This window comes from Aquarana catesbeiana, linkage group LG13 (assembly GCF_042186555.1).
Source record: "Aquarana catesbeiana isolate 2022-GZ linkage group LG13, ASM4218655v1, whole genome shotgun sequence".
Lineage (NCBI taxonomy): Eukaryota > Metazoa > Chordata > Amphibia > Anura > Ranidae > Aquarana > Aquarana catesbeiana.
In genome coordinates this window covers 146,830,553-146,854,861 of record NC_133336.1, presented here as the reverse complement: position 1 = coordinate 146,854,861, position 24,309 = coordinate 146,830,553, and the positions used below count along the sequence as shown (strand labels likewise).

General features: G+C 41.7%; 1 protein-coding gene across 4 annotated transcripts in view; it reads left to right on the top strand.

Moving 5' to 3' along the window:
- NUSAP1 (nucleolar and spindle associated protein 1) overlaps nucleotides 1-24,309 on the top strand; it is a 609,977-nt gene that overhangs the window by 519,168 nt on the left and 66,500 nt on the right. For 2 of the 4 annotated variants that reach the window (XM_073608869.1, XM_073608868.1), the window contains 2 exons: nucleotides 21,341-21,430; nucleotides 21,566-21,682. The exons of 1 other annotated variant lie outside the window; for it this stretch is intronic. In XM_073608869.1, coding sequence (XP_073464970.1) covers nucleotides 21,341-21,430; nucleotides 21,566-21,682 — 207 coding nt within the window. The remainder of the gene's footprint in view (nucleotides 1-21,340; nucleotides 21,431-21,565; nucleotides 21,683-24,309) is intronic. One more of the 4 variants, XM_073608870.1, reaches the window with a different exon arrangement.

The window sequence follows — 24,309 nt, the reverse complement described above, 5'->3', positions numbered from 1 at the left end:
ACGCCACCCACTCCAGTTATGCCCGGGGGGTTAGCATTCTGGTCCACAGGTCCTTCAACTTTGAACCCCCCAATGTTATCATAGACCCGGAGGGACGGTATGTGCTGCTGCACACTATGGTGGACATGGTAGAGATGGTACTAGTAGGTGTATATTTGTCACTTCCAGCAAATCTTTCCTTGCTACACAAAATCATCACTAGTGGGGGACTTCAAAATTCCTCCAAACCCGTTTCTAGATAGGCTGCCCGTGGACCCTGCTACCGACTCGGCACTGTCCCGATGGGCTCAGGTTGGAGGACTTGTGACAGTGGAAGCACCACTCAGAACGTATGTACACTTGTCATTCTCTGTCCTATAACACACTATCCCGTATCGATCTTCTTTATGCCAGTGTTAGTATGCTCCCCAAAATAACAGAGATTAAGATGCTTCCCGGGGGTATCTCTGACCACTCCCCGCTGCTGTGTATCTTGCAAACTACTACCCCCCAGGCAGATAGACTGGCGTGTCTCTTGGTTCTGGATTGATAACCCCACCATAGAAATGGCCAAGAGGATAAAAGAATTCTGGCTGCTGAATGCTGACACTACTACACCGAGAAATGTTTGGGATGCCTTTAAGGCCTACCTTAGGGGCTGTTATCTCTTGTCCATAGCTCGGGAGCATAGGAATGAGAGGATCACATTTGAAGAGGTGGAAGCTAAAGCTCCCGTTTTCCCCCACTTCCAACCCCATCACAGCCCAGGACATGAATGTAGCCTACCGCGAGGTGATGCTTCTTAGAGTGGCCAAAGTGAACAAATGCCAATTGGCTCAAACGTAGAGAATTTTTGAGCAGGGGGATAAGACGGGTAGGCTCCTGGCCTGGATCTCTAGGGAGCAATCCCCAGTCTCTACTATAGACGGGTCTCCGCAGGCACCGGATTCCTGACTATTTTCCACGGCCTTACCAGTCTCACGTTATACAGCCCTATATATGTGTTCGTCAGACAACTACAAAGCACAATGATATCCTCCGCTACAGAAAACGATATTATGGCGTCTTTCTATCTGTACCTAGATGTTACAACAACAATGGGGATGCATCCTATCATTTACTCACAGAATGTTGACTGTGTCTACCCAAAACTAAATTACAGTATAAAATTGTAGCGACTCCACTATAAACAACTGAAATTAAACGTAAAGACCAAAAGGATTCTACTCAAAATGGAATTTATTACAAAAACAGACTATTTTCACTTTAGACTGAAATATTGCACAAAACACAACTAAGGCCAAAAACTGAAATTCCTGCAAAAAGATGAATTCATTTCACTAAATGCTGAAATTTAGCCCAAAAGCAGAAATACACCCGGAACCAAAATGCAGAAGAAACAAAATGGTGGTTGCAACAACTGACATTCAGTCAACAACAAAATGGCAGTACTAGCAACTGAAATCCAGTCCACAAGAAAATGGTGGTTGTAACAACTGAAATTCAGTCGCCAATCCCACCAAAGCCAGCACAAACAGAGATTTCTTCACTAGAAAACCAAAATTTCTCCACACAAGAACAGACTAGACATTTGAGGCACCAAATAAACACTTAAACGTATACAGACTAAACACTTTAGGCTATATTTATTAGGGCATATAGAGGACTAAAATATAGGTTATTTAACTAACCATATATCCAACATAAAATGCCAAAGTTTCAACATAAAACACAAAATTACTCCACCCAAAGGAAAATACTCCACACAACGCTGACACCAAATACACATTTACTTATACCAAACACTTTAGGTTGTACTGATTAGGATCTATAGAGGACTTCAGTATAAGTTGCACTTCCTAATCAATAGACCTACCTACAATGACATAACTATAAGATACAATTAAAATCCCACCATTATACAGAAAAACAGACAAAACAACAAAAGGTTCTTTTGCAAAGCAGAATTTACCCGATACAGCGGGCAGAGAATCAAGATCCCGATCACAGAACAGAAAAAATGTTCAAAAATCTTGAAGTATGGTTGTCTAACCATAGGCCGGCCTTTTGTGGGTCTGGTTCTGGATCCCTTTTCCCCTTCGGGGTCCGCTGGATTAGGAAGTTCTGTTGGCTCCTAAACAAAGGCTCGCCATACTGTTGTGGAAATTATGAGCTTCGGCTATAAGCAAAATAATTTTGTTGCGCTAATAAGCACAGTTATAGCTCTTTTGTATAATCTGGGAAAGCGCGCTTGCATAAAGCCAAATAACACAGAGGCTGGTATCACATTTGCTGCTTTGTTTACATCCGTGGCCCGGACGTGACGTTATGAGCCTCCGACGGTCATAGAGATGACTGATGACCATCTGTTCACAGGAAATCTCTATGGTCATCATTCGGGGGCAGCCGATTCTTTCTCCCAGTTCCTGATGGCACGGGAGAGCCCCAGAGAAGCACCAGATGGCGGCGGGAAGGGGAGGTGTCCCATCCCTTCGCCTGTAAGAACAATCAAGCAGCAGAAGTGCCACTATGAACATTCTTATGGTGCACAGAATCGCTGGCTAAAAACAAGGATATCTGAATAATGCCTGTAGCTGCAGGCATCATTCAGATATTCCCACTGAAACTCCAGGACGTCATATGACGTCCTTGGGCGGGAAGTGGTAAAGTCTCTTTACACATAGTTTTTCTCTCTGAATTATTTAATTAAGGGCTGAGACCCTCCAATAGTAATGGTAAAGATTCAGCACCATTGGGGTGGCGTGTCCAAGATGGCAAAGGTGCAGGACGTCTAGTCGGGGAGCTCTGCAGCCATTGCGCAAAATTAATCCTTTTAGCCCATTCTGAACATCTCCAGACTCATCTGAGGTGCCTCTCGCTCCCCCCCTGCTGATGCGGACACGGAACCGGCGCCGATTAGATCATTACAGCCAGAGTAATAGCTGGGTTAGTTCAGGCGGAGCGGCCGCACGCGTGGAGGCAGTGACTAACATGGCGACTCAGACGGAAGACCAAGGCCCGGCTCTCACTGAACAGAGTAACTTTACTGCCCTGATGCAAGCCATAACGGGATGTCAATCCTCCCTGTCTACACTCACTACGAAGATTGACACGGTTCAGTTGGAAATTGGGCTCATTAGACAGGACTTTGAAAAGGTGAGGCAGCGGGGGACCGAGGTGGAATGTCGAGTGGGGGATGCTGAAGATACGATTAGAGATCACTCGGCTTCTCTGCATACTCTGCAAGTAAGGGTCAAACACCTGGAAGCGAGAGCCGAGGATTCTGAGCATCGTAACCGGCGCAATAACTTGAGGATCATAGGACTCCCTGAGGGGTCGGAGGGCTCTGATACCACTGCCTACACCAAAAAACTCCTTCGCACCCTGTTCCCCCAGGCGAGTTTTTCACCCCACTTTGCAATTGAGAGGGCTCATCGGATGCCACCGACCCGTGGCCCGCCTGGAACCCCGCCTCGCACATTTATATTCCGATTGCTCAGTTTTAGAGTTCGGGATCTGATATTACGTGAGGCCCGTAAAATGGCTGACATCCGCCATGAGGCGGCCCGCCTGATGTTTTTCCTGGATTTTTCTGTAGACACCCAGAAACAGAGGAAGTCATTTGATCAGGTGAAGCAGGCCCTGCGAGTTCAAGGAATACGCTACAGCATGTTGTTCCCTGCCCGACTCCGCGTGCAAGACGGGGAGAGTGTCCGGTTCTTTACGTCCCCAGATGAGGCCTCGCACTGGCTGAACACCCTGCCTAGACACTAAGTATGTGGATATCCCCTCTTCATATATGCTGCTCCATGACCCTAACCCACTGACTGATCTGGCGGTATGGTGATGTGGAGATTTTCGCTGATCTGGAATGATCGTGTCAATACCCCGTGAGTTAATCTTATGCCCTGTTGGCGCTGAAAGTGGGGTAAGTCTAATGCTGGGTGCGGAGACTTCAAAAGGATGGTACCCCTTAACTCAGTTACAGCCTGCCCACTACAAAATGTGTTGGACACCTCCTGACCGGATTGTGGTTTTCGCCTGTTTGATATGGAACTGTAATGACTGCCCTAGCTCCTGGACGTCTGAGTACTCCCCTTACTCCTTTTAGGTATACCGGGGTGGGTCTGGATCGGCGAGAACATTGACGAACGAACTGTTACACGCTGTCATTACCGTTTATTAGGCTGATTGCCCTCTGCCCCTTGGATTGTGGGTAGAGATAATTATTTCACTCTGGTTGGGTGTGCTTCTGGGGGGGAATATTCTCAATAATTTTGTTTGTGCCCCTGGCACCGGCCAGGAAAAGAACATCTTATTCCCGCTGATGGTGGCATCTTCCTCAGGCTGGGAACTTCGTACATTAAGTAGACGTTATCTACTTCTCGTCATCTAGTACATGACCCCGTGAGGTCAATGACCTTCTTTGGTTTTGGGAAACAGGCATGCCCAAGTTTGGGGGGTGAGCGGGGTGGGGGGGTGTTTGTTTAGGGAGGGGAAGTTATACACAGGAATGTTTTACAGTATATTACACAGGCTTTTGCTACTTGATGCCACTATATGCAATCTCTTATGATGAGCTGCGGGAGGCGGGCTTGACTCTTCCCTCTAGGGGTTCAGGTGCGCTTCTCAATTTAAATACTGCTGCAATGTGCTTTGACTCCCTATGGTCCCTACAAAGTTAATATCTTGGAACGTTCAGGGAATGAATTCCCGAATAAAGCGTTCACTGATCTTTAATTTTCTTAAATCGCACTCCCCGGATATTTGTATATTACAGGAGAACCACCTCACTGGTTGGCCATTACTACCATGCCACGTTCTCATCATATGCCAGGGGAGTCAGCATACTGGTACGCAAGGCCTTACCCTTCACATTGCTAGACCTGCACTTGGACCCTGAGGGTAGATTCGTAGTTTTGCATGCGGTTGTTGCCAATGTAACCATGATAATCGTGGGACTGTATATACCTCCACCGGCGTCGCTGGTGGTTCTCCACAAGATTACCACTCTTATTGCAGGATACTCCACTGACAATGTGATCTTAGCGGGGGATTTCAACATGCCACCATGCCCAAATCTCGATAGGCTGACGCCTGATGCGGAATCTCCATTGTCCAGATGGGCTTCTACGTTTGCCCTTACGGACGTTTGGCGCTGGAAGAATCCCCTGCTGAAATCCTTCACCTGCCAGTCAGCCTCCTACAGGGCTATGTCCCGCATAGATCTGTTGTTTGCCACTACAAATGTTCTTAACATGGTTCAAGAAATTTCCCATCTGCCTAGGGGCATATCAGACCACTCTCCTCTTTTACTTAGTTTGAATGTGAATCCTGCCCCCACTGACTGTCTTTGGCGCCTATCGCGATTCTGGGTCTCAGACAACCGTATAGCTCAGGACGCTGAGGTTGCAATGCGGGACTTTTGGGTTGACAATCACCCTGCTACGACACTAGCTACTAGCTGGGAGACTTTTAAATTTTATGCTCAGAACCATTACCGGATGGCGATTGCTCGCACCCGACGTCAGACTGGGGCAGCTCTGCTCCAGGCTGAGCGGAGGGCAGCTGACTTAGAAACTCAATACACTAACACTAGGGATGAGGTACTCAGAGCAGACTTGCAGTGTGCTGTGCGTGAGGTGGCGCTCCTCAGGGTAGCGGCCACTAAAACACAGCTATTACATCAATCACAGCGTATCTTTGAGCAAGTTGAGCGGACTGGGAGAATCCTGGCGGGGCTTTCTAGGGAGCAGTCGATAACAACTACAGTGGCTAATATCAAAGATGTGTCGGGGTGGTTGCTGTCTGACCCCAGGGAAATAAATACACATTTTGCCTCATACTATGAGGACTTATACACTTCTAGAGTGAGATACTCGACTGCCGATCTCCAAGCATACGCGGAGACCATTAAGCTGCCCTCCTTGTCGGAAGAGGCCCACGGGAGGCTCAATGCTCCGCTCACTCTCAAAGAACTCCAAAATGCCATTAGCTCCTTACAATCTGGGAAAACCCCGGGGGGACGATGGGCTTCCAGTGGAATTCTATAAGACCCATGTGGAAACTATAGCTGTCAGGTTACTGGAGATCCTATCTGCTTCCTTTGAATCAAATTCTCTGACCCCCTCTATGTCCAGAGCTGTGATAGTCGTGATACCCAAAGCAGGTAAGGACCCTGAGCTTATACGATAGGAACCTCATTTGATTGGGATTTTTAAGGCAACAAAAGAAGGAAGTATTTAAAAATTAGATAAATTTTATTTATACAGAAATTGTTAAAAAATAATTAAACATATGAAAATATACATTTACAGAGAATAAAAAATATGATACACTACAGAAGTTGGCAAAAAAAATCATATAATCCGACGCGTTTCAAAATGATTAAATTTCTTCTTCAGGGATAAATTTTTGCCATTATCTGAAAGGCACAAAAGTAACATAAGTATACATACATATATATTTGAAAAACCAGCAAAAAATATATGTGTAGGAAGGCTTACAGTAATCATGATTGACCCAGCGGATTCTCAGTGTAACACTCCAAAAACCCCCATCCAGCCAGTAACGGTCTTTTATCGTGCAAAGGAGCCCCCAGATATTGAGATCCAATGAGAGACGCCAAGTTTTCCCAAGCAAAAAGAAGACGCTAGGGGGGAGGGGGATGTGAAATCTGAAAAAATATATATATATATACACACACATCATCTGTAAGGGAGATAATACATCCGTGGATAGAAAAAAAAAAAAAAAAAAACACCAACCTTGTATGGAGGATACGGGTTTGTGTGCCTTCAAATGCGAAAAAATTCAGTATGCAGTAAGGAGGGAAAATTCCCCTTCCTGGAAAAAAGGGGGAAGAGGAATGAAAATGAAAAAATAAATTAAAAAAAAAAAAAAAAAACGGACAGTCTGACACCCTGCAACGCCGATCTAGGTAAAGAGTCTCCGACGGAGACTCTTTACCACGTGATCAGCCGTGTCCAATCACGGCTGATCACGATGTAAATAGAAAGAGCCGGTGATCTGCTTTTCTTCACTCGCGTCTGACAGACGCGAGTAGAGGAGAGCCGATCGGCTGCTCTCCTGACAGGGGGGGTCTGTGCTGATTGTTTATCAGCACAGTCCCCCCTCGGATCCCGCCCAGGACCACCAGGGAAGCCGCCCAGGACCCCCAGGGAAGCCCCTAGACCCCCAGGGAAATGCCACTGTGTGCCCAGGCAGCTGCCAATCAGTGCCCACTTCAATGCCTGCCAGTGCCACCAGGGATGCCCATCAGTGCCTCATATCAGTGCCGCGTATCAGTGCCCAGCAGTGCCGCCTATCAGCGCCACCCTAGCAGTGCCCAGCAGTGCCTCCTTTCATTGCCCATCAGTGTCGCCTATCAGTGCCGCCTATCAATGCCCATCAGTGCTGCATATGAGTGCCACCCATCAGTGCCGCCTACCAGTGCCCATCAGTGCCCACCGTCAGTGCCCGCTCATTGGTGCCACCCATCAGTGCCGCCGTATCAGTGCCTGTCAGTGCCGCCTTATCAGTGCCCATCAGTGAAAGAGAAAACTTACTTATTTACAATTTTTTTCACAGAAACAAAAGCAAAACTTTTATTTTTTTCAAAATTTTCGGTCTTTTTTTATCTGTTTAGCAAAAAATAAAAACCGCAGAGGTGATCAAATACCACCAAAAGAAAGCTCTATTTGTGGGAACAAAATGATAAAAATTTAGTTTGGGTACAGTGTTGTATGATCGCGCAATTGTCATTCAAACTGCGACAGCGCTGAAAGCTGAAAATTTGTCTGGGCAGGAAGGTGTCTAAGTGCCCTGTATTGAAGTGGTTAATGACAGCTAAGTGAAACAAAAACAGGCACACCACCTACACACTCCTCATTCACTCCAGATCTCCCCAACCTAACCGGTTACCTAAAGTGATCCCACTAAATATGGGGCATCAATGAAGGTTGAACCTGGGTTCTTGAGAAAAAGGGGGGAACAGTAAAACTTAAGAGGGAGGTAGCCTCTATTTAATATTCATTGGTAAAATAGATATTCAAACTCCCACGTTGCGGCCGATGGGTGTAACTTGTGGTAGATGAACAGGCAACTCATTAATAATGCTGGATAAACCATAATAGATAGTATTGCATATTTGATGAATTACAAAGCAGTCTATGAACTGGAAAGTCTGTGGAAGGTTATAGATTGCACCACATGAAAAGGAAAGGATGGATATAGACAAGCACATACCTTCACTTGGCTTATACAGCAAATATGTCTTGATAAATAGAAAAGTTCAGCTTGTCTCACCTTACTTAATGCACTGCTGATTGTTTGATGAAATGTACCTCAGAGGGGGATCCCCTAATGATGCTGAGGTATGCGATGCCTTCCGGATAGTCAGTGACTACAGTGGATTCAAGTATCCCGCTCCAGAGGACGCCAGTCTGAAAGAACTTTGCTGAGCCAAACACAAGCTGCTCTGTCAGCGCTACCCAGGGACAGGCTGAGCGTTGCAGCCATGCAGCGCTGGGAGTGGAGCTCAGGTGAGGAGACTCAAAGCGGAAGTCAGGGTCTCAACGACCATGCAAGGCTTCATGGATGGGATGAGAATTGTATCAGCTGGTGCTTCTTTCCCTGAGGCAATCAAATGTCTAGCTAGACGCACCCACACACACAGCAACCACCTGGAAGCTATTTCCAACTCCCACCTGCCAGATATTCCCCCCCCTTTCCTTTTTGTTGGCGAATGGAAGTGTACTACTGGCACTATGTGCATCTCTATGACTTTGTATCCGTTTGATTGCCGCAGGGAAAGAAGCACCAGCTGATACAATTCTCATCCCTTCATTGATGCCCCATATTTAGTGGGATCACTTTAGGTAACCGGTTAGGTTGGGGAGATCTGGAGTGAATGAGGAGTGTGTAGGTGGTGTGCCTGTTTTTGTTTCACTTAGCCGTCATTAATATTGGTGGAGGTACTTAGTATCATTTCATTGTTTATGTGTATTGATATTTTTCATATTTAAATAAAGTATTCAGTTTTGTATCTTTTCAAGACCTGTGTGTCCCTCTCTGAAGAATCTTTTTAGACCTCTCTGTCGTCTTTTTTTGTTACATTCTTTGCCATGAGGTGCCATGTTGAACGTCCAGTGACCAGTATGACAGAGTGAGAGCGATAACACCAAATTTAACACATCTGTTCCTCATTCACACCTGATCCCTTGTAACACTAACAAGTCACATGACACCGGGGAGGGAAAACTGCTAATTGGGCCCAATTTGGACATTTTCACTTAGGGGTGTACTCACTTTTGTTGCCAGCGGTTTAGACATTAATGGCTGTGTGTTGAGTTATTTTGAGGGGACAGCAAATTTACACTGTTATACAAGCTGTACACTCACTACTTTTACATTGTAGCAAATTGTCATTTCTTCAGTGTTGTCACATGAAAAGATATAATAAAATATTTACAAAAATGTGAGGGGTGTACTCATTTTTGTGAGATACTGTATGTGTGTGTATATATATATATATATATATATATATATATATATATATATACTGTATATATTTTAACATATTTGATATAGATAGACAGAAATTCTATATGCATTCTCTGCAGTATATATATTTGTGTATATACTGTCATGTGCATTGTGTATGGCGCCATTTGTGAAATATCTTTTGTTACACTGAGCATGCTCAGCCGCTTTGCCATTTGAGCCATATCTCTGGATACCCTGAGCATGCTCCGAGACCTAGACCCCTTTCACACTGAGGCGGTTTTCAGACTTTTTAGCACTAGAAATTGCGCCTGAAAACCGCCTCCCATTCGTTTCAGTGTTACTTTTCACACTGGGGCGGTGCACTTGCGGGTGGTTAGGAAAAGTCCTGTAAGCAGCATCTTTGGGGCGGTTTGGGATCACTGTATATAGCGCTCCCAAATTGAAATTAATGGGCAGTGCTTCCAAAGCGCCTGAAAAGCAATTCAGAGGTGCTGCAACATGGGCACTTTTAACCCCTTTTTCATCTGCTAGCGGGGGTTAAAAACACCCTGCTAGCAGCCAAAAAGTGCCGCTAAAATGAGCTGCACTTTAGCACTAACACACGGGCGGCCCCAGTGTGAAAGTAGCCTTAGTTGTTTGACATCTGATAGGTAAATTGTAGGTCATTACCAAAATTCAGAGGGTAACACCACTATTCTACACTCGCACACCAAATATCACAGAATAAAACAAGAAACAGAAATCCTGCCTGATGTAATTCCACCACCTATAGGTAAATGCATAAAGCATGTAGTATTTAGGTGTAGGAGGGTTCCACCACCATTGCAACTCCCATATGTGTTCCATGGAGAAGGACAAGAAGCAGCCTTGTGAATTCCGCACCAGCACCAATTGCAGCCTCTTGCCAAGCAAAAAGCCCCAAAAATTAGAGATGGTCCTATAGCAGCATGCTGACAGTAATGAGCCATAACCAGCCTTGGATCCAGATGGCATATCACAGAAACAGGTTGGTCAATGGCACTCAGGACTTCAAGGGTACTTAGGGCTGTTTAACACCACAGAGATGGAGGCTCCATGCATGTGGAAGCACAGTGGCTGTTTGTATGTTCTTCCTCTGTTGTGGTATAGCTTCTTTTTCACAAGGTATTATATATCTGATGGGTTTCATATAATGGAAATAAAAGAAATGACATTATTAATAAAGCGAGTGTGGGTTTTACACCAAATCTATACGTTTTTATTGTCAGATATGGATTTATAAGTATGGTGTGATCCTGCAGCCATATTTAAATGTTTGATGCTGATGATGAATGTTCTTGTCAACTATTTTTGTGAAGCAGCCCTCACAAAGTTGACATTTCCTGCTTTATACCCTCCACAAGCCCAACAACTTACAACTTGAATTGTTTTATTTTTGGTATCACTGATCATGGTTAGAGACTTGGACATTTGATCTTTGCAATTATACACTGCACCGATACATATACTTATATAGCTGATGCATTCTTTCATTTGGAAAGTGTGACGGGGGGGCAAAGTTCCGGAGAGCAGGAGAGGTACAGATACCAGCCGCCATGGAGGAGGAATTCGGAAGGAGGTTGCAAGAGATGCAGATACAGCACAGAGGACCAGTATCAGAGCAGGTCCTGCTGGGATGGTATGATTCTATCCGCTGCAAACTCTGGAAGGAAATGCTAGCCCGTGAGCAGCGCCACCAGGGAAAAATTCTCCCCTCTATGCAGGAAAGGTCACATAATAGATTGCGGGTGCTGTTTTTGGGAGAAAAAACGCTCAAGGAGCAGACAGCTTAGTTAAGCAGGCTGGTCTGGGCAGAGATGCGGCTAGATGAGGGCTACAGAGCCCTCTGGTGGCATGTATCCCAAGCATGCCCTTTGATAGCGGATGATAATTTATCTCTCACTGATGGCATGAATTTGCCATTGCAATTTTAGGGAGGTGGTAGCATGGGTGGGATTTGAACTCATGACCTAAGTTCTGCTAGCTAAGAGTGCTAAAGATAAAGCCACTGTGCTGTGTACAATTATACCTAGAATATAAAGAAGTACCATGCTTACAGAAGCAGAATTCACCAAGCGTTGTATTGTTCACCCACTGATAGGGAACGTTAGCTGGGTTTAGACCATTGTGAGACAGGTTCGTTTTACTCTACTGATGATGTGTTGTCGCAATAGTAATCCTAAAATAGTAATAGAACTCAACATTGTCATAAAATATGAATTGGACATAAAAGGTTTGACATATATAGAATAGAGAGAGAATTATAGATTCTTTTGATTTAAGTATAATTGTGCTCATTTGCTCAGTGGCTTAGTGGGTAGCACTCCTACCTAGAAAGACTCAAACCATGAGTTCAAATCCCAAGTATGCTGAAAATAGGTGGACTGCCACATCAGCATGGTTGTTTCCATAATTTTTATGCTCAATTGCATACAATGGTATCTTATTTAGCAAAATTATTATTGTGTGGAAATAAAATAATAAAATAATCAAATAATCAAACACTAGTGATCATGCAGGGTTTTAGCATGGTTGGGATTGGAACTCATGACCTAAGTGCTTTTTGTTCGTAAGTGCAGACCACTAGGCCAACGTGTTGAGCATGATTAGACTTGCATAATAGTTTAGTATGATTAAAGAATGAACATAGATAATTAGAACTCTATCCAGTTGCCTACCTTGGGCGCCTTACAAATGTGTCTTGTATGCCTTGCACTATCTTATCTTTTCTTAACGCCTTCTGCTCAGCTAATGCACACAGCCCATGAAATCCTATGACTGGGAGCTAGTCAGAAGTCTTCCTCACTGAATAATCACTGACAGACAATCTCAGTGAGAATTCAATGTAACATTTTAAGCCAAAACAACAACAAACAAGTAACACAGTAGCTATTCTCATACTACCTGGGAGTTGGGTCCTCCAGACAGGCGTCCATATAATGAACACCCAAAATGTTTGATTCAAAAATAGACACACTAATAGAAATGGGATCTCGCGGCAAAAAGTTATATGAAAAAACTGAAATAAAAGACCTGAATTGAGCTCAACGATCCCTGTGAAAATTATATCAACTCATTGGATCAATTAAAATAGTATAATGTCAAAAGTAAAAAATAATATATAACATGCTAGACAAACTACACACAATATGCTATTAAAAACCAATCCAACCATATACTGTAACTCCATATATGTCTTGTATATATATGTGTGTGTCTGTGTGTGTGTATACAGTTAGGTCCATATATATTTGGACACAGGCACAATTTTCATATTTTTGGCTCTATGTGCCACCAAAATAAAATTAAAACAAAACAATACAAATGAATTTGAAGTGCAGACTGTCAGCTTTAATTCAAGGGGTTGAACATAAATATCAAGTACAAATTTTAGGAACTGCAACCATTTTTATACACAGTCCCCCCATTTTCAGGGGCTCAAATCTAATTGGAGAAATTAATATAATCATAAATGAAATGTTAATTTTTAATATTTTGTTTAGAATCCTTTACTGGCAATGACTACCTGGAGGTCTGGAACCCATGCACATTACCAAAGACTGGGTTTCTTACTTTCTGATGCTTTTCCAGGCTCTAACTGCAACTGCCTTCAGTTGTTCTTTGTTTGTGGGTCTTTCTGCCTTTAGTTTTGCCTTCAGCATGCTCAGTTGGGTTGAGATCAGGTGATTGACTCAGCCATTACAGAATATTCCACTTATTTTCCTTTAAAAGCTCCTGGGTTGCTTTAGCGGTGTGTTTTGGATCATTGTCCATCTGTACTGTGAAGCGCCGTCCAATCAACTTTGCTGCATTTGGCTGAATCTGAACTTACAGTATATCTCTAAACACCGCAGAATTTATCCGGCTGTTTCTGTTTTCTGCCAAATCATCAATAAACACCAATGACCCAGTGCCACTGGAAGCCATGCATGCCCATGCCATCACACTGCCTCCACCATGTTTCACAGATGACATTGTGTGCTTTGGATCATGAGCTGTTCCAAGCTTTCTCCACACTTTTCTTCCCGTCATTCTGGTACAGATTAATTTTAGTTTCATCAGTCCAAAGAATGCTTTTCCAGAACTGGTCTGGCTTATTTTTAGATGTTTTTTTGCAAAGTCTAATCTGGCTTTTCTATTCTTCAGGCTTATGAATGGTTTGCACCTTGTGGTGAACACTGTATTTGCTCTTGTGAAGTTTCTCTTGATTGTAGACTTTGGCAATTATAAGCCCACCTCCTGGAGAGTGTCCTTTACTTGTCTGGATATTGTGAATGGGTTTTTCTTTACCATGGAGAGGGTCCTGCGATCACCCACCACTGTTGTCTTCCGTGGACGTCTAGGCCTTTTTATGATGCTGAGCTCACCAGTGCGTTCTTCTTTCCTCAGAATGTACCAAACTGTTGATTTGGCCACTCCTAATGTTGCTGTTATCTATCTGATGGATTTGTTTAATTTTTGAAGCCTTACAATGGCCTGTTTCACTTGCATGGACAGCTCCTTTGAATGCATGATGTAGGTTCACAGCAATAGATTCCAAATGCAGATACTACACTTAAAATCAACTCTAGACCTTTTACCTGCTTAATTGATAAAAAAATAACAAAGGAGTAGTCCACACCTGGCCATGAAACAGCTTTTGATTGAATTGTCTAATTACTTTTGGTCCCTTGAAAAAGTGGGGGTGCTATTCTTAAGAGCTGTAATTCCTAAACCCTTGAATAAAACTAAAATTGTGCCTGTGTCCAAATATATATGGGCCTAACTGTTTGTGTATATATGTATGTGTGTGTGTGTATATATATATATATATATATATATATATATATCTATATATATATATATATATATATATATATATCTATATCTATATATATCTATATATATATATATATCTATATAGATATAGATACATATATATATAGATATATATATATATAGATATATATATAGAGAGATATTATATATATCTCTCTATCTATCTATGTATCTAGACATATCTAGATATAGATATATACGTGTTGAACTTTAGAGGAGAACCGCACCCAGCTTTTAATTCAGTGCTAGCAAACAGGTCTTCCCACTGACCTTGCATATATAAAGAAAAAATTTAAGAGGTTGCTGCAAGAATTTTTTAATTCTTTGTTGCTTTATTTCATCAAATCTTGTGTTCTGAACACCGTGTGTTCTGACGGATCTTAGGAAGGGCGTAAGCAAATTAGCCCGAAACATAATCCGTGTCTGAACTGACAATTGTTACCACTTTGGAATGATTTTGTTTGCCTTGTAATCTTCCTTCAAGATTTGATGAAATAAAGCAACAAATAATTTTTAAAGTGCAGCAACCTCTTGAATTTTTTCTTTATGTACAGCTTGTAAAACAGTGTAAATTTGCTGTCCCCTTAAAATAACTCAACACACAGCCATTAATGTCTAAACCGCTGGCCACAAAGTACAGCCCTAAGTGAAAATGTCCAAATTGGGCCCAATTAGCCATTTTCCCTTTCCGATGTCATATGACTTGTTAGTGTTACAAGGTCTCAGGTGTGAATGGGGAGCAGGTGTGTTAAATGTGGTGGTATCACTCTCACTTTCTCATACTGGTCACTGGAAGTTCAACGTGGCAAAGAACTCTGAGGATCTGAAAAAAATAATTGTTGCTCTACATAAAGAAGATTGCCCAGACTCTGAAACTGAGCTGCAGCACTGTGGCCAAGACCATACAGCGGATTAACAGGACAGGTTCCACTCAGAACAGGCCTCGCCATTGTCAACCAAAGAAGTTGAGTGCACGTGCTTAGTGTCATATCCAGAGGTTGTCTTTGGGAAATAGACATATGAGTGCTGCCAGCATTGCTGCAGAGGTTGAAGGGGTGGAGGGTCAGCCTGATAGTACTCAGACCATATGCTGCATACTGCATCAAATTGGTCTGCATGACTGTCATCCCAGAAGGAAGCCTCTTCTAAAGATGATGCACAAGAAAGCCCACAAACAGTTTGCTGAAGACAAGCAGACTAGAACATGGATTACTGGAACCATGTCCTGTGGTCTGATGAGACCAAGATAAACTTATTTGGTTCAGATGGTGTCAAGTGTGTGTGGCGGCAACCAGGTGAGGAGTACAAAGACAAGTGTGTCTTGCCTACAGTTAAGCATGAAGGAGGAAGTGTCCTGGTCTGGGGCTGCATGAGTGTTGCTGGTACTGGGGAGCTACAGTTCATTAAGGGAACCATGAATGCCAACATGTACTGTGACATACTGAAGCAGAGCATGATCCCTCCCTTCGGAGAGTGGGCTGCAGGGCAGCATTCCAACATAACCCCAAACACCCCTTCAAGACCACCACTGCCTTGCTAAAGATGCTGAGGGTAAAGTTGATGGACTGGCCAAGCATGTCTCCAGACCTAAACCCTATTGAACATCTGTAGGGCATACTCACTGTAGGGCATACTCAAACGGAAGGTGGAGGAGCGCAAGGTCTCTAACATCCACCAGTACCGTGATGTCCGTGACTCCAGTGGCAACCTGTGAAGCTCTGGTGAACTCCATGCCCAAGATGGTTAAGGCAGTGCTGGAAAATAATGGTGGCCACACAAAATATTGACACTTTGGGCCTGATTTGGACATTTTCACTTAGGGGTGTACTCACTTTTGTTGTCATTTCTTCAGTGTTGTGACATAAAAAGATGTAATAAAACATTTACAAAAATGTGAGGGGTGTACTTACTTTTGTGAGATATGTGGGTTTTAGATAGTAAAACAGCTGTCCTTAATGATCCAGTAACGTGGGAAGGAAAAAAGCAAAAAGGCAGTTGATGGGACTAATATGTCTATATCACATGAGTGCAATCTGCAAGTGCAGTAGTGACTGTATCCAGGGATCAATGCCCTAAGCATCCACAATTGTGCTGTATTGGTGGGGTATTCCGGCTGTGATGTCCGGTAAAAGAGGCCAAGTAGATAATGGCAGGATCTATGGTGGTCCAGAGGAGGTGCAAGAATGTTCCCAGTGAAGATGGTTGTAACTTGGGAAAACCTCCCTCACACCATGAATAAGTGTGATTGATTAGTAATGGATAGCATATAGTAGATTATCCATATGAATAGGTAGTCCTTTTGACAAAAGATTATACAACATTACATATAGCCACATATATGTGAAAAGGAGATATACTTATCAGTCATTGTGCAAGCAGAAAATCATTCAGTCCTTCTGCTGGTCATCTGAAAAAAGTCTCATCTCTAGGGTTAAATTTTTCATGTGTTTTGACACTGAGTTGGAGGTGGAAAGAATGTAGCTATCTCATCTCCTGTGTTCCCTGTAAAAAGAGATTTGTGAGTGAGAGAGCTGTAGCTGACAGAGGAAAGTTTTTATTGTGTGCACAGGGAGTTAACTCCTAATTTACCAGGACATGCTCTTTTTTCTTATTTTTTTTTACTACTTAACCCTTTAATTTCAACCTGTATAATCACTATTTAGCAGTTTCATCTTTTGTTCAATGTTTCTATTTTAAATTATTTGCTAGAAACATTTTTTTATAAAGCGCATAAATACATTTTTATATTTAAGGATTTACTGTTAAAAATACGTGGTTTAGGGTATATCTGTTTTATCTTAGGTCGGCAAGCACTATAAATTACTGTTGCATTATGAGAAAAATGAAATTTATGCAAAAAAAAAAAAAATTCTTTTGTAAATAACTTTAACATGCTTTGTACCAAAAATTTAATTTTGTTGCAGTAAATAGAACAAACAGCATAAAATTTTCCTCACATTCAAAATATTACTGATCAAACTTGAATATATACATTTTTCTTCAGATTTTTACTCCTTTTTTTTTTTCCCCTTAACCACTTCAGCCCCGAAGATTTGACTGCCCAATGACCAGGCTATTTTTTTTCGATACAGCACTGCGTCACTTTAACTGACAATTGTGCGGCCTTGGGACGCTGTACCCAAACAAAATTGACGGCCTTTTTTTCCCACAAATAGAGCTTTTTTTTGGTGGTATTTGGTCACCTCCTGCGTTTTTATTTTTTGAGCTATAAACAAAAAAAGAGTGATAATTTTGAAAATAAAACACAATATTTTGTACTTTTTGCTATAATATCCCCTTTTTTAAAAAAAAAATCCTACATATTTTTGGTAATAAAAATTGCAATAAGCGTATATTGATTGGTTTGCGCAAAAGTTATAGGGTCTACAAACTAGGGGATAGATTTATGGCTTTTTTGTTATATTTTTTTTTTCGCTAGTAATGGCGTAGATCTGCGATTTTTATCGAGACTGCAACATAATGGCAGACACATCAGACACTTTTGACACATTTTTGGGTCGATTGACAATTATACAGCTATAAGTGCTATAAAAATGCACTGATTACAATAAATGTCACTGGCAGGGAAGGGGATAACACCAGGGGGCAATCAAGGGGTTAACTGTGTTCCCTAGTGTGTGTTCTAACTGTAGTGGGAGGGGACTGACTTTAGGAGATGACAGATCATGGTTCCTAGCTATTAGGAACTCACAATCTGCATCTCCTCTCCTCCCAGAACAGGGATTTGTGTGTTTACACACACGTGTCCCTCTTCTGCCTCTTGTGCCTGCGCGTGGCCGGTGGTCATCGCGACCGCAGGTCACGAGCATTGGCACTACCGCAAACCTGCTATCCCGTTTAAAGGAGCCGACGTACAGCTACGACAGTTTGCGGGATCCTGCCGACCTGCTGCCGTATAATGACGGCGGCTGATCAGCAAGTGTTTAAAATACAAATGGGGCGGCGGAAAAATGGCCGCCACGGTTGGAGCATCACCCCAAGGGTGGGAGACTCATAGGAGGGAAATGGAGAGGGACTCCATTTGCGAGTCAAGAAGCGGGGGGGGAGGGACAAAACCTAGACCCCATTAAGAATAATCATAAACTCAGAAATAGATTTCAACAAGAGTTTCCATTCCCTTGGAGGAGGATGGAAATAAAATATATTTCCTCTGGCGATGCCGTTTAACACCAAGATATCAAGCAAACTATATCCCACTACTAAAGGAGATAAAAATAGAAATAAAAAGGATAGCAGCACGCCCCTTTATCATGGATGGGCCGGATTAACGCCCTAAAGATGATAATACTTCCGAAGATCATGTACAAGTTTCAGATGATCCCCATATATATACCCCCAGCATATTTTAGAACATTAAGAACTTTAATCACTAAATTAATATGGCACAATAAGAAACCTAGAATCTCTCTGGCAACTCTGAAGAAAGTAAAAATCCAAGGGGAATTAAATGTACCTGATTTTCAAAAATACTATGAGGCGGTTCTGTTAACATGCATGGTGGAATGGGCTAAATCAAATAATGAGAAAAGGTGGGTAAATATAGAACACACAATGGCTAATACACAACTAGGGAGGAATATATGGATACCACTACACTATAGGACATTGGGAGAAAATACACACACATTGACACGGATAGTATTGAAAATTTGGGATGCACTACACAAGACAAATGAATGGAAATATAATTCACCATTGATGGCACTAAAAGAAAATCTATTTGCACCGGGGAAAAGTTCAATAGGGGGGAATTGGATTTAAAAAAAAATGCACAACTACTGGGTATGATACAAGGGGGAAAAATTTGCACTTTACAAGAATTAAAAATAAAAAAAGATGTGCTGGAGATTAATGAATGGAGGTATTTTCAGCGCAAACACTTAAGCAGCACTTCCTCATCCAATAAGAGAAGGAGAAGCACTTACATTGATAGAGCGACTATGTACCATCAAAAAAACAAGTGGGAATATATCTAGGATATATAAAACCTTGATAGAAGTAGAAAAGCTGGAAATTCCGACATTTATAAAAAAAAAAAAATGGGAGAGGGAATTGGGGAAACGAGGAAGGAACCAAGAAGTAGGAAATATCCTGAAACTAGTACATGGATCATCAGTAAATAATGGGATGGTGGAAATGAACTATAAATGCATAACCCGGTGGTATAGAATCCCAGAAACACTAGGGAAATATCAAATAGGACAAACAACAGAGTGTTGGCGGGGCTGTAAACAATCGGGAACCATGGCCCATGGTGGGGGTGCCCCAAAATTAGAATGTACTGGAAGGAAATACTGAGTTATATTAAGGAAATTACCTGAGGAACCATGGACATGTCTATTTCATGGGGTAGATATTCCGACAAAAGAATATAGAAACTCAATGATTGTACATATGATGAACGCTGCAAACAGCTTAATATATAAGGAAATAAAATAAGGAATAAGGAAGGAAGCAGAGAACCCAAAAATTAGGGAGTGGTTTGAAAAAATAGAAGCAATATATAACATGGAACATCTAAGATATAGCCACGAGGATACTAGAGAGGGATCCATTAAGAGATGGGAAAAGTGGAAAAAGTTTAAATCAGGGGTCTTGAACTGGCAGCCCTCCAGTTGTTGTGAAACTACAAGTCCCATCATGCCTCTGCCTGTGGGAGTCATGCTTGTAACTGTCAGCCTTGCAATGCCTCATGGGACTTGTAGTTTCGCAACAGCTGGAGGGCTGCCAGTTTGAGACCCCTGGTTTAAATTAACAAAGAAATATAGTGAGCTTAAGATTGCTTGGAGAAGAGGAAAAAAAGGGTCTAGGTGGAGGGGGGGGGGGAGGAGGGTAAGGGTAGATAAAGGTTTGGAAATAAAATTTGTTAATGTATATCCCTATTGAGTAGGGAAAATGTTTTAACTTTTTTGTGTATGACAAATTTCAATAAAATAAAGAATAAAAAAATGCAAATAAAAAAAAACTTCTCAGAGGACTTTAGGGTCACGAGAAAGCCCCATTTGTCCCCCAAAAAACAATATATGTATCAATTCTTTATCATAAGTAATTGCAAAGTTATAGACTCATGAATAGACACAGCAGAAATTTGAAAACTTCATGGAATAGCAGACATTACTCTGTAATAATCATTCAGAACAGCATTTGTTAGCAAAAGAAGAAATCTATGTACAATAATTGTAATATAAATAGATAGCCACACAAGGTAGAGCACACCCCATATAAGAATGATTTATTGGCATATATGTACACACATGATCATAGCTAAATACTGCAGTGCAGTTCCATATAGGAAACTCGTTGGCAATTGCCAGTTATGGAACTGCACCTATGCCAAATTGGAATTTGATATTGCTCACTTACTCACTTTTCCGTTCGCATGTTCACCTAGTTGAGGGCTTAATTGGGAGTAACTAAATGTAGAGTGACTACTTTTTATCCTTATTCTTAGTGAATTAGTCCCGAAGTGTCTGTGTTTGTATGCCTTGAGTCCAGGGGCAAACCAACCCCTCCAGTTCAACATGATGGTCCTGGGCTTCATATTGGCCTTTTGCCCAGTTTCACGCCAAACTGCTGCAACTCAACATTCTCGCTGCATAGGCCCAGAAGACGCCGTCTCTTGACCATATCATACACCTATACCCCAAAACCCCTACTATCAGTGAAGAGTGCTCTGTGAATGGAGGAGGCAAACTTTTCATTCATCCACCAGTCCTCCAGTCATAGTTGGCTTTTAATTGGTGGAAGTTTTGTTTGATGTGTTACCCACCCCTTTATTGCATTGCTTTGGAAATATCTGTATCGTCTTGAATCCTGTATGTCCTGTAATGTAGGTAAATAGGATTTTTGTCTTGCCTGTAAAATCATTTTTTTGGAGTACTTTGCAGGACACAGGTCCCACCGCTCTGTCTCCTATATCCACCCTTACTATTGCTTGTTTACAAGACTGGGAGTGGAGGGATTGTGCAAGGCTGTCCTAACTGCTTTGATTTTTCAGAGTCCAATCCTCCTGACGGGCAGCATAATGTGTATATTCCGGAATACAATCCTCTGCCTTGCAATGTACACCAAGTAAAGGATTTTACAGGTAAGACCGCAGTCCTATTTTTCTGGACTTGCAGGTTCTTTAAAAAGATTAACATACATATGAAAATGTGCTTTTACTGCATATGTTTTTTCCCCTGACATACACTTATTCATAATATTGTTTTGTGTTTTGTAGTTACTACTCCTTTCAAATTTACTGCACAACCCACAACAACTCCAAGCACCAATAAAAAACAAAAGTTTGATATCCAGGCAAGTTTGGCACGGCCACTTGGTTATCAGCCCCACAAAGGTGAGCATAGGTTAAATATTCTAGATTCCTTAATAGTAAACCCAATCTGTAGGTTAATTTCATTTAACTGTTTGCTTACTCGAAGTAACCAGTAAAGCAATCAGTTTCTTGTTCAATTTTTTTATTGTTTTAAGTGCAAAAGAAGGTGAACAGGTATGTCCATACAAGGGACAAAACACCCTTAACGAATATCTTGACAATTGCGGAGGAAAAACAGCAAATGCGATAGTTAAATACAGACACAATCAATTGAAAGTCTACACAGGAGTTAAGGATACATCAGTGTTTATTTTGGAGTAAAATTTCAATTTAGTCTTGGGACTAAGATGGCATTTTAGTTTTAGTCCCATTTTAGTCTTCTGCAAGTGTTTTAGTCGTATTTTGTCGAGTAGATCTCCAGTACATTTTAGTTGACTAAAACTCCATTTTAGTTGTCTAAAATCTAATGGGTGTAGTTAAATTGTAATGCATTATCTAAGCATTTCTCTGAAACTCATATACTACTGCTGGAGTAAAAAATCGAATAGGTTATTATTTAAGGTATTAAGGTTTGAAATGCACTACAGATTTAGTCTTTATATAACGTCTTTATTTAAGCAAAACCGTTTGGTCAAGAATATTTCTTTTTTTGACAAAGGGGTCATGTAAAAATAAAATAAATACTGCGTAATCGTGATGATGCCATCACTGCACTGCACAATCATTTACATGAACTTAGCTGTTCAAGAAATTCAAACAGAACACAGCAAAACATTTCAGCAGCTTGGCTGGCCTGGTGTTAGCACAGAGGCCAGGCCACTATCTCACTCCAGGAAAAACATCAGGGACAGACTGATATTCTGCAAAAGGTGAAGGGATTGGACTGCTGACAAGTCACGTTGACTGGAGTAAAGTCATTTTCTCTAAAGAATCCCCTTTCTGATTTTTTGGGGCACCCGGAAAAAACCTTGTCCAGAGAAGAAAAGGTGAGCATTACACTATCAGTCCTGTGTCATGCTTATGCCAACAGTAAAGCATTCTGAGACCATTCTTTATTTTGGGTGGGTTGCTTCGCAGCTGAGGAAGTGGGCTTACTCACACTTTTGCCTAAGAACACAGCCATGAATAAATGGTACAAAAAAAATTCTCTGGCACTGAGAGCAACTTCTCCTAACCATCCAAGAACATTTTGATGATCAACAATGCCTTTTCCAGCATGATGGAGCACCTTACCAATGCCATAATGCAAAAGTGATAACTAAGTGGCTTGGGGTACAAAACATGGAGATTTTGGGTCCATGGTCAGGGAACTCCACAGACCTTAAGAACTTGAGAACTTGTGTTTAATTTTCAAGAGGCAGGTAAGGGAACAAACCACACACACACACACACACACACACACACACAAATTCTGACAAACTCCAAGTATTGGTTATGCAAGAATAGGCTGCCAGTGCCCTCAGTCAGGAATCAGGATGTGGTGCAGAAGTTGATTGATAATGACAACATGCCAGGGTGAATTACAGAGGTCTTGAAAAAGAAGGGTCCACAAGACTGCAAATATTGAATCTTTGCATGAACTTAATTAAAGCATTTGAAATGCTTGTAATTATACTTCAGTATACCATAGTAACATCTGATAAAAAGAGCTAAAAACACTAAAGCAGCAGACTTTGTGAAAATGTATATTGGTGTCATTCTCAAAACTTTTGGCCACCACAGCTGTACATGTACATGTACAAGTCCAACCAAGCACAGCACACTGCACAGGCACAGCATAATAAACCAATACTTGAGGATAATGCTTATTTCTACAATAAGAATCAGTTTACTGTCAGTTTATTATGTCAACAGTTCTAATTCTCAGAATCTCAGATACATTCAAAGAAAAAGTGCACAGCCTACAATAATGCCATTAGTGTGTGAATTGTAAGTCACCACTTTTTATCAACTCCTCTCTCTCAGCATTCACAAAGACAATAGAAGTAAATATCAAACTAAAAAGACTATTGTGGCAGGATCCCAATGTAAGGTTGTTAATTTTAGACTCTTACTGATTTATTTTTATTTTTAATTAGTGTGATATTTACCTCTATTGTCAAATTTGTCAATGCTGAGAGCGAGTAGTTGATAAAAAGTGGTTAGTGGTTATTATTGCACATACTAATGGCATTTGTATCCTGTGCATTTTTCTGCGTAATAAGCACAACCCACAAGTATTAGGTATACTTCTTATGTTAGAAATACCTGTAGAATAAAACACTTCTCTTTGTTTTGATTCATTTTAACCACTTACTGACCGCCTTCTGCAGATATACTGCGGCAAGGCGGCTTGGCTGTGCAAACCTACGTACTCTACGTCCGCCGGTCACACGCGATACAGAGAGGCAGAACGGGGATCTGCCTATTTAAACAAGGCGGATCTCCCTTCTGACAGGGAACAACTCTAAGATCAGCTTTTTCTAGTAATCTGGAACAGTGATCTCTGTTGTCCCAGTAAGCCCATCCCCCACACAGTTAGAACACACCCAGGGAACACAGTTAACCCCTTGATCACCCCCTAGTGTTAACCCCCTTCTCTGTCAGTGTCATTTATACATTGATCAGTGCATTTTTATAGTCACTGGTCCCCAAAAAGTGTCACTTGG